Source organism: Salvia miltiorrhiza, chromosome 7 (genome assembly GCF_028751815.1).
Source record: "Salvia miltiorrhiza cultivar Shanhuang (shh) chromosome 7, IMPLAD_Smil_shh, whole genome shotgun sequence".
Taxonomy (NCBI): domain Eukaryota; kingdom Viridiplantae; phylum Streptophyta; class Magnoliopsida; order Lamiales; family Lamiaceae; genus Salvia; species Salvia miltiorrhiza.
This window is the reverse complement of record NC_080393.1, coordinates 56,680,824-56,698,393: the sequence shown is the minus strand read 5'-3', so window position 1 is coordinate 56,698,393 and position 17,570 is coordinate 56,680,824. Positions and strand designations below refer to the sequence as shown.

At 31.3% G+C, this 17,570-nt stretch overlaps 1 protein-coding gene across 1 annotated transcript; it reads right to left on the bottom strand.

The window, feature by feature from the left end:
* Positions 1-2,589: 2,589 nt before the first annotated feature.
* LOC130994801 (probable disease resistance protein At1g58602) lies at positions 2,590-6,203 on the bottom strand. The gene is made up of 3 exons (XM_057919865.1): positions 4,930-6,203; positions 3,006-4,790; positions 2,590-2,852 (listed from the first exon to the last, which is right to left on the bottom strand). The coding sequence occupies exons 1-2, from the start codon at positions 5,981-5,983 to the stop codon at positions 3,022-3,024; spliced, it is 2,823 nt and encodes a 940-aa protein (XP_057775848.1). The 5' UTR covers positions 5,984-6,203; the 3' UTR covers positions 2,590-2,852; positions 3,006-3,021.
* Between the last annotated feature and the right edge of the window lie 11,367 nt (positions 6,204-17,570).

The window sequence follows — 17,570 nt, the reverse complement described above, 5'->3', positions numbered from 1 at the left end:
ATTATTCAGAAATATAATATGTAATGAATAATTTAATTTTTTTGGTGAACATAACGTAATTTTTATTGAAGAGAACATATATTTTCTTAACAAAAGTTTCTATTGGCATTTCCTCAACAAAAGTTTTCACAAACATATTCAAAATTACTCAAGAATGTGAATATGATATCCAGAACATTAATAAGAACAATTATGTGAAAAAAAATGAATACGACCAACATAACAATGAACAAACATAGTAAAATCAAATTGGGTTAAAATCTTAATAATCTTTCAATAATTTTACAACCTAATGCAGCACACTAAAATGCTACATAACTCTCCTCAACTCAAGTAGCGCAGGTAGAACTATCCTTCGTCGACTCCATCGACCATTGCAGCTGCTTCTGTCAAGATCTGAATTATAAGCAGCAAGTAGAATAATTTCAGAATACAAAAACGAATAAAGATATTATAATTATGAATAAAAAACACCAACAAAACGAATAAAGTATTCAACCATCATCGCTATTCGTAAGGGTGAAAAACGCCCTTCACCTTCATGGTGTTTGTGTTCAGGCCGTGGAAACGCCCTTCACCTTCGACAGCTCCGTCGCGACGCGGGTCAGCCTCGAATCAAATTGTAATGGATACCGATTCAGAAATTGTAATGGATTTGGGAGCTTGCGCCATGGCCGCATCTGAATCTGCGAGGTGTGCGAGCAGGCACCGGCCTCCATCTGGCCTTCAAGGGTGAGCAGACAAACGCAATCAATGTCGTGCCACCGTACGGCCGAAGGAAAGACGAAGATAGGAGAGGCGTTGTTGTTCGGCTGCTTCGGATGGCGGCGTTCTAACCGGACGGCCAAAAATCGAGAGGGGAGGAATTTAAGGCTTTAGAAAGAGGGATTTGCAGATTTTGTGGGTTGCTGGGTTTGGGTTGCGTGAGTGTAGAGAAACCTATGAAGAAGCTTGCGGTGGTGGTGCGGCAGCGAAGTGACGTCGGGAAGCGGCTGGTCGTGGCGGTGCGCAGCGAGAGAGGAAGAAACAGAGGGGAAAAAAAAGAAAGAGATGAGGGAGAAAGTTACATTGAATATGGTAGGCGTAGAATGTGGATGAAAAATAGGATAAATTGTTCCCTCTTGTTCGAAAGTTACACAATTACCCTTTTTTAAATGTGAAAACGCCAACTAATTTATTTGAAAGCATTTTTAATATTAAATTCAGCAAATCATCAACCGTCTGATTTATGTGATCTAATGGTACATATTAATTCTCTATTCTCTACTAAACACTAATTCTCCATGGATCCCTCCCATATAGTAATTAGCTGCAACTCCTTATAATTTGAGAATTTTTTTTTAATTCGAACTATAAAATAAATAATTGAAATAAATTTAGGTTATATTTTTAATAATTGTAAATATATATAGGCTAAAAATTTGACCATGGCGTCAAAGTTTGCACGATTTTTTAAGAATAACCCTATTAAAAAATATACCATGATCATAATGAGGGCATATAATAGATCTATCATGGCCTACCTACTTTAATAAACCAGATTCCTAATCTAAATTTTAAAATATGATCTGTGCTTTTTTTACTATGTTATGTATTACCGGTTATAGTGGCATAAAATATTTAACCTTTTTTGTTTTATTATTGAGCTCGACAAATTAATCACGTGATTTCTTTTTTTCTGGATAGAGTAAGGACAAAATTGTGAACACTGTCATCTCCCTCGAATTAAGGATAGATTATGTTTTTAATTAAGCTTTATTATTATTTTGATTGGGGGAATGAGGAGCGGTGAGGTTTGAATCCTAAACTTCACTGTTCGCAGACAGATCGCACCGCTTGATGTCCCCTTGGGACTTTTAATTACGGCTTTTGGTTTGTATATAGAATAACTAGCAATATTTCCTTAATGATAGATTTAGTGTAGTGCTTTATATTATCAATGATTTAAAAACATTTTATTATTTATGAATGACCAATTTTTTGCACTTGGGATCCTTTATTCCGATTTTTTTTGTGTCCCACTATTTAATAATTCTTTCATTTTCAAAATTTTAGTAAATTATGATGTTTACAATTAATCTAATTAAAATTTGGGACAACGGTGCAGATCCACCCCTGAACTGGACATCTCTAGAGCTTTGACCCCCCAAACTCGACCTTGTTGCAAATAACTAGAAGATCATGTATATATTTAGAGACGGTGTTTTTAGTTCACATGCTGCAAAATTAATATTTGGTAAAAGTTCAAATAATTAGACACAATTACTCCTAAATTAAAATTAGTGTTGATCAGGTAGGCGCCACAAGTCTGCTTCCCTACATTCCCTACATTTCAGCCAGAAAAGAGGCCAACTAAAAGCAGCTTCATTTCCTCCAACATCATTAACCTAAGCCAAACTTTTTTGCTTAATCAACGGTAAACCATCTGCTGCAATAGAATTTTGAGCTAAGAATTACGTATACCAATCGTAATTTAAATCCATCAATTCAAATCCATGGTCCATGGTATATTCATATTAAGCAACCCAGTTTTCAATTTATTGGATTCTACACAACCAAGGAACAAAAATCACAATTCAAGAACAGAAATAAAGCTTAAATCTCCAGAAATTATAAACAAATGCTCATGGGGCTGATCATAAATCTTACCAAAACAACTCCATATGGAACTAAGCAAGTCTAGAATAAATTGTCCAGAATCAACCAGATTAATAATACAAGAAAAGAAATATACACATTTATTTAAAAAAAAAAAAACAAGTGATTAGCGAGATAAGAAGCAGAGAAAAGACTGCAAACTTGGGACATGGAACAACAAGACTGTAGCTCGAAGGCGGCCGAAGAAAAGTACCCTGCAACCAAAACAAAGACGATAGAAGTTTAGAATGGGTCGAGCTTTATAATTAAAACCTTATCGTCATTATCGAGATACCTATCTTTCAGAGAAAAATAACGATTGAAGCAACAAAATTGCGAATTGACAATGAGATTGGTGCAAGCATTACCCGGGTGGAGACTAGACTAGAAATCATCTTGGATGATAATTGAAGGGACATGGCTGACTTTGTGGAAATCCTCTCCTGATGTCGATACCTTGTTCCCCAATTCCGGCATTCCATAAATCTCCAGTACCCGAAGAGTAGAAATGCCACTCAATCCATCTGGAAGCATCTCCAGACTTTCACAATAGGCGATTCTTAATTGAGAGAGAAGGGGCATGGCTCCCGCCTCCACTCTCAACTCCCTCAACTTTGGTAATTGAAATACAGAGAGCATCTTGAGGCGAGGAAAACTGTTTGATGGACACGTCATCTCCTCCCCGAGAAATGATTTCCAGTATAAATACAACGCTGTCAAGCAAGGAAGCGTCCCCAGTATCCCCATTGGATCATCCTCAATCTCACATTTGGACAGATCCAAACTCGTAAGTTTTGAGCTGATGAAGTCACTCCGACACTCAGATAGCACATTCCCTAATTTAACTTCAATCCCCAATTCATGAAGATTTGGACATGTGAATGTCTTGTTCAACACTTCCTCATTTGTTCCTAACTCGCAACCCCGTTTGATTTCAACCCTACAATATATTAACTTGTCCATGATAGCAATGGCATCGATCATGGCTGACAAGCTTTCATTGTCATGTATTTTGGTTGAGAAACTCTGTAGATTCTTCATTCTGTTCATACATTTTAATTTATGCACTCTACTATCCACCTCCAATAGGGTCTCCAACTCAACCACTCCCTCGTCCAATGTCAATTGATAACTTCTAATATTTCCCACATGATAATCGGGAAGAAACAAGTGTTTTAAACGTAGCATCTCCTTAAAAATATTTGGAACTCCAACATCCCATGAACCACTTAAATCAAGGGTATCCATGTATACCAGATTCCTTATGGACAATGGTAGCTTATCAAATTCACATTCTTCTAAACACAAACGTCTAAGGTGAACAAGACTAGTGATTCCTTTCGATAACTTTCTTCCTTCAAATTTGAATCCCACCATACCTAGATTTCTCAACAATTTGAATTTCTGAAAATTAATGATACCTTGCGGGGGAAACTCAACAACAACATCCGACTTTATGTGATTGAACATTTGAAGAGACCTTAAATGTTCGCCAGTATCTTCTCCCCAAGTAACTGTAAGCTCGTCAGGTTCCACTTGAACTTCTTTCCTGAAATGTATAGCCAAATGCCGTATTTTCCTGTGCGAGGAATCTTGCTGTAGCTTCCCAATTTGATACTCCAAACTCTGCACACCAAAATCCTCACTTCTCCCCAGTTTCAAACATAGTTCTCTTACTACATCATGAAGTTTGCAGATCCTATATTTTCTGGTAGGTGTGACACCATCGTCGTAATTAATTTCAACTTGGACGATGGACCTGGAGGCCAACTCACCCAAGTAGAGCTCGGCAATTTCCATTAAAGTTTTGTCCTTATCTCCAATATTCTGATATGAAATCATGCCTTGTGCTATCCACATCCTATATAAATTCCAAACATGTATATCTTCGTCCTCTTGAAATATACCCATATATAGAAAGCAAGGCTTCAAATAATATGGTAGACTTTCATAGCTTAAATTCAGCACTCCATCAATCTCACTTTCATCTCTATATATGTGTTTTTTGATATCCTTATTTACTAACTCCCACTCCTTCATTGAATTTTTCTTTCTCAAGATCCCTCCTAGTAAAGAAATTGTTAACGGCAAATACCCACATTTCCGCACCATTTCTTTCCCAATTTTCTCAAAATCTTCTTCCAATGCAAATTCTGTATTGAAAGAACAAATGACAATTAATTGAATAGTACTACACAGCTTTATAACTTAGTTAGACCCTCTCATCTAATTTGGAATCAATGATTCAAGAATATTAATTTGTAGACTTGAAGTCAAATTCAACTATCTGACCTGGAATGTTGGCATCTGGAAAGGCTTTCATCTTGAGTAGTTCCAAAGCATCTTCCTCTTTTAGAAGCCCAACTTTTACTGGGCATCCAATCTCTGCGACTTCCTCTTCGCGTGTGGTGATCAAGATTTTGCTTTGCAAATTCTGGACAAGGAAGGGATGCTTCAACTCATTCCAATCAGCAACTTTCCAAAGATCGTCCACAACAATGAGGCAACGCTTCTCTCTTTGTATCTTGCATAATCGCTCCTTCAACTCCCACTCGCTCAGATTTGGAACAACGTCCTCTCTTATTTGTGGCCCATCATCGCTCACACCTTTCCTCGTTTGTGGCAGTAGCTGCTTCAGAACATCCTCCCAAACTGATCGAAAATTCTGACATTGCTGACTAATGCAAACCCATGCGGAAAGATCAAAGCTGGCCTTGGTCTCGTCGTAGAGCTTTTTGGCAATGGTGGTCTTGCCTGATCCCCCCATTCCCCACACTGAAATTACTCGATCCTCATTCTCTTGCCTTAGGAGATTACCAATCTGCTTCAGCTCATTCTCCATCCCCACAAAACAATCTCCGATCTCGAATTCGGGGAAGCTCTTCCTTGCCCTGTTGTTGGCCCCTTCATCTTGATTGTTGATGATGTTCTTCTTTATGCCACTTTCTAACATTTCCTTGTTTATCCTTTCAAGACGGGATTTGATTGGTGAAATCTCCGAGCCTAGTTGGTGGATCGAGTAGCATTCTTCCAAACTACAACTGCATCTGCGGATGAGCTGTGTGAGGCCTCGTCCTCGTCTTCTCCTCGAAGACACTTGATATGCTGCGTGTCTTTCAATGGCAGCTTCGGCTCTATACACAAGATCTTTGATCTCCCAGATCCAATTCAAAATGATTTCGCTTTCATGTCGTCTTCTGTCGGCATCTTTGAGAAGACACTTCATCTCTTTGAGCTGGATCTCGAGCTCCTTCACTTCATCGCCCACACCATACAAAAACTTTACTTCTTCCAGCAACAAATCGCGCAAGGTTTCCAGAGCAGTCGACACCACTGCTTCCGCCATCACAACAATTCCAAACTCGAATTTCTTTGGCAAAATAGATTTACTATTGGTGAGAGTATATAGAGAGAGGAATAAGGATAAGGAGCTCGTTGTGGTGAATACAAATTCATCAATGGAGATTGCGAAGAATTTGGATTCTGGAACAAAGAAATTAGTTCTTGGAGAGTCCTGTGAGGAAAGAGGGAGGGGTTTTACTTTCGTTGGTGGGGAAAAGTGTGAAAATATTTTTGCTTATGAGAAAGCGCATTATGTTAATTAATTAATTCCACTTGTTTTGGTTTCTACGCACCTTGTCTTCTTGTCTTCTTCTTTATTCAATAATTCATTATTCCACTTTTTCAACGGTAATCTATACCTATTAGTGCCTTATTTTATAAAATTTAATTTGCCTATTTTGTCCTTATTTTTAACTCTAGTTTAAGGGCAACAATGTAATATCATATTACTAATATTATCCTAACCACAAACATACAAGAATCTCGTTCCTATGAAAATTTTAAATAAGTTTGAACTCTTTCAAGGGCAGTGATAAATGAACACCTAGTGTGCTGGACACCCCTCCAAAACCCGGTTTTTTGCATTGGTTGGTAATGGGCTGGTTTTTAGTTGTGTTGTGTTTTTACTAAATTATCATTTGATAAATATACTCAATTTATTGTTTGTATTTTCGGTTGTTTCCTTATTTTTCTTTTTTTCTTTTTTGTTTCCTCATTTTTCTGTTTTTTAGTTTCGAAAATTAGTTGATTTTTTTCTTGGAAATTTTATTTTTATTCCTCACATATTATTTTTCCTTGGAAATTTTATTTTAATTTTTTCGATTAAGATTTTTTTCCACTAATAAGTAAGTAATATTAATACTTGTAAATAATTAAGTAATCTTTTTATTTTTTACTTAAATTTAAATTTTTTGAATAAGTTTATTAAATTAAACTTACTCACACAATAGTGGTTCATTTTGTTATCAACTTATCATCATATCGATTATAATACTTTATTATAATATATTCAAATAAAGTATATGTTATATAGTTTTTTGAACAAAATTCCATCGTATGATTCACTTGAATTTTTTTTTCATTACTCACACTATAGTAGTTCATTTTCTTATTATTATATCGCTTTTTAATAAAGTATATGTTATTTAGTTTTTCGATCGATGTCCATCATATGATTCGTATTTTATTACAACTTCACTAATTAATTTCAACTAATTACTTAAACTTTATTTCATTGAGTATAATTATTTCGACTTCGTTACTCACACAATAGTGGTTCATTTTGTTATCATCATATCGATTACAATTCTTTATTATAATATATTCAAATAAAGTATATGTTATATAGTTTTCCTACCAAAATCTCTGCGTATGTTTCATTTTTTTTTCATTACTCGCACTATAGTACTTCATTTTCTTATTATTATATCGCTTTTTAATAAAGTATATGTTATTTAGTTTTTCGATCAATGTCCCATCATATGATTCATATTTTTTTACAACTTCACTATTTTAATTGAATTAATTAATTCAACTTTAGTTCATTGAGTATAATTATTTCAACTTCATTATTTACATTATAGTAGTTCATTTTCTTATTATCAAATCGACTTCAATTCTATATTATACTCCATACATTGTCTACAAGTATATGTTATATAGTTTTCCAAGCAATATCTCATCGTATTCACAATTTTTTTTTCAACTTCACTAATTTATTTCAATTAATTATTAAACTTTATTTCTTATTATTATATCGCGTTAACTGCATTATTATAATACTTTTAATCCAAATATATGTTATTTATTTTTTCAATCGATGTCCCATCGTATGATTCATTTTATTTTTATTTCTAATGCTTCATTAATGTTGTAATTGTCACTACCAGACAAGGTGTGAAAGTATTACTCACATATTATTGAGGTCTCAGGTTCAATTCCCCCAAGCACCTTTTTTCTTGTATTTTAGTTTTTTTTTTTCAAATCATCTTCGAAATATTTTTTTTAATATCGGAAAAATGTATATAAATGAAAACAAATATAGGATTATTTCCCCCAATCACCTTTTTCTTGTATTTCGGTTTATTATTTAAATAAAATCATCTTCAAAATGTTTTTTTTAATATTGGAAAAAAATATATAAATGAAACAAATCTAGGATTATTTTGAAGGGAATCTCTAAATTAGTAGAAACAAATAAAATTAACATAAAATTCGCAAAATAAAAAATAATAATCGAAAAATAAAATAAATGTGGAAATAAATCTAGGATTAATTTAAGAGAATCTCTAAATTAGTGGAATCAAATCTATGATTATTTTTTGGAGAATGAAAATCTCTAAATTAGTGGAAACAAATCTAGGATTATTTTAGGAGAATCTCTAAATTAGTGGAAACAAATCTAGGATTATTTTTAGAAGAATATCCAAATTAGTGGAAACAAATAAAAATAACATAATTTTTGAAAAAAATATAGAAAAATAAATCTCCGGAAAAAACTAACATGATTTTCGAATATAAAAATACAAAATTTCAGAAAAAAATATTTTCGAAACAATAAAAAAATAATATGTGGAAACAAATAAATAAAACATAATTTTTGAATATAAATAAATAATTTAATCATCAATACAAATAAATAATATTAATTTCGGGAAAAAAAGCTGGAAACAAATATAGGATTATTTTAACAAGAAACAAATAATCAAAAGAATTCCAGAAATAAACTTCGAATATGATTTATATAATTTTTGAAAATAAAAAAACCGAAAAATAAGGAAACAAAAAAACAATACATAAGGTAACCGAAAAGCATAAATTTTGGAAATTAAAAAAACAAAAATACAAAACAATAAAAACTGAGGGATATTTTAGTAAATAAACAATTATCTCTAAAACCGGCTAATTATGGGTCAATGAGAATCGCCCCGTTTTGACCGAGTGTTCAGGACACTCGGTGTCCAAATAACATTTCCGCTCTTTCAAATCACCCACTATTTATATATAAATGATAACTCTGTTCATCCTCCATCAATGTATAAAGGACAATTGTCATATAAGTTGGTAATATAATAATATAACATAATAGTATTGTTATCCGTTCGTGGAAATAATATTAGTAAAATTAAATCACAGAGAAATTTTAATTACATAAATATATAAAAGTTGCACATGCATCAATGTATAAAGGATAACTGTCATTTAAAATGATTGATCTAAGTACTTTGCAAATTTGACTAAGTATTAATGAATACTTGAATTATTTTATACTGATTTTCTACGGTTTTAATTTAAGTTCTAATTCTTTTAATTTCTTGCTAAAATTTTATCTATCATCTACTCCCTCCATCCGCGATATCGTATCCATATTGTGGACAGCGTGAATTTTAAGAAAAATAATGGATAATAGTAGATAGTAGTGAATATTGTAGTGAGTGGAGTTTGGGTCCCACTATTGTTGTAAAGTGGAAGTTTGTGGACCCTACTTCTATAAATAGAAGTGGAAACGATATCGTGGACGGACCGAAATGGAAAATGTGGAAACGATATCGCGGACGAAGGGAGTATTAGATATTATTTGTATGTTATACATTAATATATATTAAAAGTGTCGAATATAGATCACATTAAATTAGTACACAAAAAGAAAATATAATTTACCCATCAAAATAAAGATTTGAATAAGTTAACAAAAGTAAGCTAATTATCATCATAATATCATTCCAAACTCAGATAAAATAATACGGTATATATATATAGGGGGCGGTTATTCAATAAACCACCCTTATTTTAAGAATTACGAACCAGCAAAAATGCATGAATTTTATGTATAACACGCATGAATAAACTGTATAAAGGCATGAATTGCGAAAAATAATTTTTTGCTACCTTTGGGATTCGAACTCAGGACCATGAATTTATCCAACAAGGTGATGAATCAACCGTAGATCTTGATGATCTAAGGGCTGAAAATGGTTCCTAATTTATATTTTAAGAAGCGTTCTTATTTTAGCCTTCCCCTATATATATATATATATATATATATATATATATATATATATATATATATATAGGCCAAGGTTCAATGAAGAAGGCCTAAATGTAAGAAAGAAGAGAGAAGTAATCTCATCCGTTGATCTTATCTAATCTAACGGACATGATTTGTTCACGCCATGTTCAACGGATTTTTTCGTTGAACATATGGGGGGTCGAAACCCAGAACCCCCAAAAATATTGTATATGTTCACGAATGTTCAACGAAAAAATCCGTTGAACATGGCGTGAACAAATCATGTCCGTTAGATTAGATAAGATCAACGGATGAGATTACTTCTCTATTCTTTCTTACATTTAGGCCTTTTTCATTGAACCTAACCCTATATATATATATATATATATATATATATATATATATATATATATATATATATAATGAATTGGATCTTGAATATTAGCACTTTGATATTGTTTTAATATCATATTTTAATTTATATACTATAGATAATAGATGTTATGACCACTTGCAGTGTCCAATTATTCTAAAAATATGAAATGGGTCAAATTTGTATTTAAAATTCTTTTAGAATTTGGATTAATTTTTTTATTTCAGTTAACTATGTCAATATTATTTTATTGTGTTCTGGATATTTTTTTTCCCAATTTATGTTGGGAATAAGCTAACGTCTTATTATAAAAAAATAACATTTATCTTTTATACATTAAGAACAAAGGATTGACATCGACATGTCATCCAATCTACTAACTACCATTAAGATATATGAAAATGTGTACGATTTGTATATTTCACTTTGTTAATATTTGTTTCACTAAATTAAGTAATTAAATTTAGATAAAGCTTAATTTCACAAACTTTATTTAGCTTAATGATTTCATTGAATATTGGGAATAACCTTAAGTTATATCAAAATATTTCAACTCATTCTGATGCCTATGAGATGAACTAAAAAATAAGTATATATGGATTACTATTATGATATACTCAAAACTCAATCGATGATGGCTTTAACTAATATTGTACATTTCTAATGTAATCATGTATTTTGGTCCAATCTCAAGTTCATTAATATTTTTTTAACTTTCAATTTTCTAAATTAATTCATTGGTTTGAGAAAATCTTTTGTGTGGAGTTATACATTCATTTTTAGCCTTCACACTTAAGTATTTCTGAATAATTATAAGCTGTTGGATGATTCGTTTTGAAGATTTATTACATATGTGTAATGGATTTAGTGAGTATGAATAAGTAGGAGTTTTCTAAATTTTACGTTCAGGAGACCCTTGCTACCTTATAGCTTCGCCAAGTTACAGGAATATATGCATAACATTTGTTAGGAATAAGACAATTCATAAAAATATTCATGACAATGGTTGGAAAGAAGACATTAATGCATAGTTCTACTTCTAAGGGTGCGTTCTTTTTGTAAATTTATCATGGGAGAAGGAGGGATAAACAAAATTTAACCCTTTAAATCATTCCTTTCTTTTCCCTCATTTCCTACAAAATAGAATTTGACCCTTACTCATTCCTCATTTTCACTACAAAGAAGAGATTATATTATCACACTAAAAATGGAGGGATAATATTATCCCTCCTTTGTAGTGAAAATGAAGAATCTTGAATATCATTCAAAAAAAATTCAGATGTAAAGGTCAAATTCTATTTTGTAGGAAATGAGGGAAAAGAAAAGATTGATTTAAATGGTGAAATTTTGTTTATCCCTCATTTTCCCATAAAAAATTTACAACCAAAGAGAACGCACTCTAGAATTGAAACATACACTACAAAAAAAATAGCTTTAAAAGACACCTAAAAATGTCTCAATAAATAGTTTATTGCAACATCTAACTTTTCTCCACATTGATTTTTAGTGTCGCGTGTAATAGTGTAGCTACAGGGTTAATTAGCTATGGTGACACTTAATAATGTCCAAATAGCTTAATTATTTACAGATTTTAAAAAATATAATACAACACTTACTAATGTCACGAAAAATAACTAATACAACATTTTTTATTGTCTACAAACATACTTTGTTACAACACTTGATGTTATTTATTATGACACTGTAGAATGTAACTTTAAGAAATTCACATTATTTGATTTATTAGCTTCAAATGAATTCAATGCTATAAATTTTGCGAAATAAAAATAATTTAAACATATATAACAAATGAATAAATATATTACTTTTGACAAATGAAATATTTAAAATTCAAAGTCAAAGTGCCTAATAAGAGTGATTGATAACCAAGAAATACCAAATCTACTCTATTGTCTCGTAAGTACATACTCCTACTTATAATATTTAGCTAAAATATAAATGAATTTCCTTGAAACATCTAGCTTTTCTTGTAGATACTTCTTGCGCTTGAAGAACACGACGTTTCATTGTCATCCAATGAGCGCCACCTATATATAAGAAAATACATATCATTCCAAGTTTGAAAAGTATTATAATGGAATGGCTTATGAAATAATATTAAATTACTTACCAAATCGCATGGCCATGCACCCATTTCACCAAGTGCGTCTCCAAGTGTTTGACAAAAACCATAAGGTCGAATATATCGCTCTTCAGATTCAAGTACTACTTTAACTTGTACTTGACACCAATTCTCTCCTAATACTTGTCTTACAACTTCTGCATTTGGGTTAGTGCTATGGACACATCCTTTAGCCACAATTTTTCCTTGATGAGATACACTTTTAAGAGCAACATGAATTCCGACCTACAAATGTTTTGCAAAATATTAATATAATATATACAAATATAGAAAGTAAGGACATGTAACAATTTTCTTTTCCCGTGGAAACTAGGCACAAAAGAGAAAATATTGAGAACATTTTTGCTTTTATACTCTCATGCATATATCTTAATTTCCCACATATATCTTAATTTCCCTTGTTTGATGTGAAACTAAATTTAGTCAACTGAGATTCTTTGCACAACTCACATCTTTATTTGCTTAAACTCATATGACAGAACAAAATCCAATTTCACTTCATATATATCAGCTGAAGTATTTGTTAATCAGATAAAGACATTAAATCACCTAACTATCATATGTCAATTCTCATGATTTGACACAATTATAACTATCTACATTATTTAGAATCCCACCACTTCAAATACTACTTTAATTATCATTTAATAAGCAATATTTAACATTTATAGGTATAATTATATGAAAAACAGAATTCAGTCTATCGAAGTAATGAACTGAAATTATATTTGCTTAAACTCATATGACAGAATTCAATTTTACTTCATATGTATCAGCTGTAGTATACAAATTTATAAACTCATAACCATGTCGAACATCACATATCCCTTCATTTAACTATCCTTCATTACATATTTCCTTGTACTAAAATAATAATAACCTCCAATAATCCATAAAATCTGAAAGAAGCAAAAAAAAAAAAGGGAAATGGAACAGCTCTATAAATTTGAGCAACTTAGGTAGAATATGTAGAATCAAAACCAGAGGTAAGGTAAGAGAAAGTTAACTGGAGCAGTCAAAAACATGAATTCAACCATCGTCACCATTATGATCAACCACTCAAAATTGCTATTCCCACTCCCCACACTAAACTGGACAAGATTAATTGTACTAATAGTCTAATATTTCGAAAAGAAATATTACTAATTCATTTAAACACACATCGCATAGTAAAGTAACATATCACATATTACAATAGAGGTATATACTAAAGTATAGGTAAATGAAAAAGGATAAGTACCCGAAGATGTTGGTTTGATGATGAAATCATTCTTGGCAGATTAGAGCTTTGAGAATTTCTTGTACAGCCCCATTGGATACTCGTCTGCCCACTTGAGTTCTAGTTGTCGTAGATAAAAGATAAAACCATATATAATTATTTAATAAGATAAATAACATAACATATAACATATATTGTGGTGATGCATAATCTTACTATGTGGCTGGTGCACTTGCTCATCTGACAAGCTAAAAGTAGTCTGTTTAAGCTTTCGATTTTTAGTAGTCATACTTGCAAGTGCAAGTAATCTGTTTAAGCAAAGTTTCTCATTCTGACTTCCATGCTTGAATGATTTTCCTTGCAATTCTCGGGCTTTAACATTGATTAAACTTTATTAAGCCCCATTAGAAGGGCTTGACTCGATATGTTTAAACAATAAAATTGAAAGGGCTTGACTCAATGCCATAAAGAAGAGCACAACCAAAGGGATAATATGTTTAATCAATAAAATTGGAAGGGCTTGACTCTATGCCAGAAAGAAGAGCACAACCAAATAGATAATATATTGATAGAATACACACTTAGCACATACTACAATACAAACCTGAATTTTATATATTGATAGAATACACACTAAAGAATACACACTTAGCACAAAGTTCTATGAAAAACATCATATCAATAATGAAACTCCATACACAACCTTATTCTTCAGATCAAGAATTCACTGAATTTAAATGTGTAGCTAAGCCTGCCCTATTCATTTTTCTCACAAGAATTAGGAGATTAGCAAACATCCCAAGCAATCAAATATAACGTATATTCTGGAGTGGAATGAAAAACACATCTATCCAAACTAAGAAGACAAGCTAGCTATAAAAATGTCGACGACATTCGTTCGATGTTCATAACTCCCAAAAAAACCACGGTACTGAAAATAACAAATTAGAAATACCAGATGTTCAATCCAAATTGTAGGAATAAGAATAATAAAAGTATATCAAAGACTAACCTCACCAGAGCCTACGAATTTACGGTGGAGTTGATGGCTGAAAGGAAGAATAAGGACAATTCAAAATCGTGGGGGAAATAGAAGAGTAAAAATTCATCAAAGTCTTACCTCACCGGTACCTTTAAATACACGATAAAATTGATGGCTGCAAAGAAGAAGATAGCAATTCAAAAACTAATTGATTGAACTCATATATCAGAATTTTTATAGAGCAGACAAATTTAATTGTGTAAGTTCCTCACCTTTCGGGTGGCTTCAGATTGGCAACGACTTTCAAATTGAACCGCTGAAATTCTGATTGAGGCATAATGAGTTTAAGAATGAGGGCTTTTTTGATTTCTGATTTTTGATAACCGTCTATACATGATAGAGATATGTTGCCGCCAAGCTTTTACCGGGAGAAGGAAATACTATGTATTTTTGTTTGAATTTTCTTTTCCCAATATCTAAAAAATAGTGCTATTATACGATGGGGAGGGCGGCGGCCTTGTGATTTGGTAGGAAAAAGGATAATTTTCGTTAGTTAAGCTTTAGGTTTTAGAGTAAAAAATTAAATTAATTATTATATATTATATATTAAAACATGCACTTTTATTTTACTAAAACTATATCCCAGTGACATCAATCTAAAATATGAACGGAATAAGCTATTCTTTTAAAAATAAAATATTAAATTATTCTTTTATGCAATTAATTTTAACAACATATTGTCATGTCACAATTATATAGGTATAACAACATATAATATGTTGTGATGTAATAGCTTATAACTAATGTTTAACAACATTATATAATGTCATAATAATATTAGTATTAGGACGTACAAGATTCAGTGTCGCAATAAACATTAATAAATATACAATAATCAATAATAAAATAGTTGATGTCACAATAAAGATTTTATTACGACATCTAATATTTTGTGTCATTATAACTATGTAGTAATAGCCATTTTTTCTTGTAGTGATAGATTAATTCATTGTTTATTAAGATGGATTGAAACTTTGGAATATCCCCCAAGGTTTTTGATAATTAATTTCTATAGTTTGAGCTAATTTGCTTGATTCTTATCCAATTGAAAGGTGAAAGATTGGAGAAATCCTAATAGTGAGGATTAATAAATATACTCAGTCGTGTATATTATCAATATGGAAAGTAAATGTTCTTAATTATATATTATACTTTTATTCACATAATTTTTTAAGGTAGACTAACATTAGTTCATTATTTTGCGACTTCATGAAATAGTATCAAGATAAGTCATGACAATTAATTAATCCACGTTGTACATGTAGCTAGATTTGCTTGAGTTGTTTTCTATTCAATAGATGCTTTTATGCCCTGAAACTCAAATTTGAAGATTACCCCAAGAGATCTTTAAAAAACTTAACATTATATATGCAAAAATAGCGATCTATCCATCCATTGAAATTTATCTTTTACATATAACAGAATCCATCATAAGTTATTATTGTTGTTTCTTTAGATGATTCTTGTCATAAATATTTGGGTTAAAGCGTAATAACAAAGGTCTTAGAGATGAAAGTAGGAAAACTAAAAATGCAAGAAAAAAAAAAAAAACTATTCTTTTACTGTAGGATGGAAAAAAGCTTGACATAAGATAAAAGTTGAAAATAAATTTGACAAAAAGGACCACTTGTTGTGGAACTCATGTTGAGCAAAATAATTGATATTAATTTTAATATTTGTATAATTTCATCTTGGTGGATAGACCGGTGTAAGATACTTAAGATTTGACATGTGATATGAGAATAGAATGATATCGTGTGTCTAAAATACATAGTGTAAAAAATAAAATTATTTAGGTTTAAGTATGAGACTTAGTCAATAGCTTTAGGACACAATCAATGTAAATGTGGAAATGAGCGAAGAATACAATAAGAAGAATCTAATGTTAAAAAGGCGTACAAATGTGTTCTCTCTAATTTTACTGATTTGACTACATTATTGATTATGTTGTTTGTTTACTTACGAAAAGACATTGAGGTCTATAGTGCAATTGAGTGGAAAGTAATGAATAACAATATACAAGAGAATCAAGAATTGAATTCTAAAAAAGACTTTCCTAATAATATTATTCCTCTTCACTTCTGAAGAAGGAACGACATATAATGAACTCTCTTTTTGGATGATATGCAACTATAATAATTGTAGCTAGCCATAATAACAATCAGCTTTATGATTTAGAATTTTTTTTAAAGAATTAGTAGGGCTATGTAAGATGAGAGCAATGTGTCTTTGGTTATTCTTATCTTTCTCAAGCAGATTAGTTATATATAATGAGTATCGTACGTATATAATTTTGAGGGTCCTAATTGTACATATGTTAACTTTTGTTTCATTTTTTTTGTATACTTTCTTATACGTACTTGCAAATATTTATTAAAATCAATTATTAACAATTAATAGTGTTATCATTTTTTTTTTCAAATATATTACTGTTTAGATGCTAAATAAGAGATTATACGTGCAACACACATAATCTCAGCTAGTATTCATTAAAAGTACTTTTTCAACACTTTATGTCAGGCACATATATATAAAAAATGAAATTGAAGTACTGTTGGGCCTGATTTATTGGATCTTTTAATTTAATTGGGTTAATTTGATGAATGCATAGAAGAAGTGAAAGAGAGGGACAAATTGAGTTGGGCTCATTTTTACAATTAAGCTGGCGTAAATAAAAAGTAATCGGGCTTCGGCTTCATTAATGAATTAATGGTCCGAGAAGATCATCACCCAAATTAAACGGACTAATAATACAACCATGAAAGGTTCAACAAGAATTACCATTTTCGTGAGAATGAAAGAACA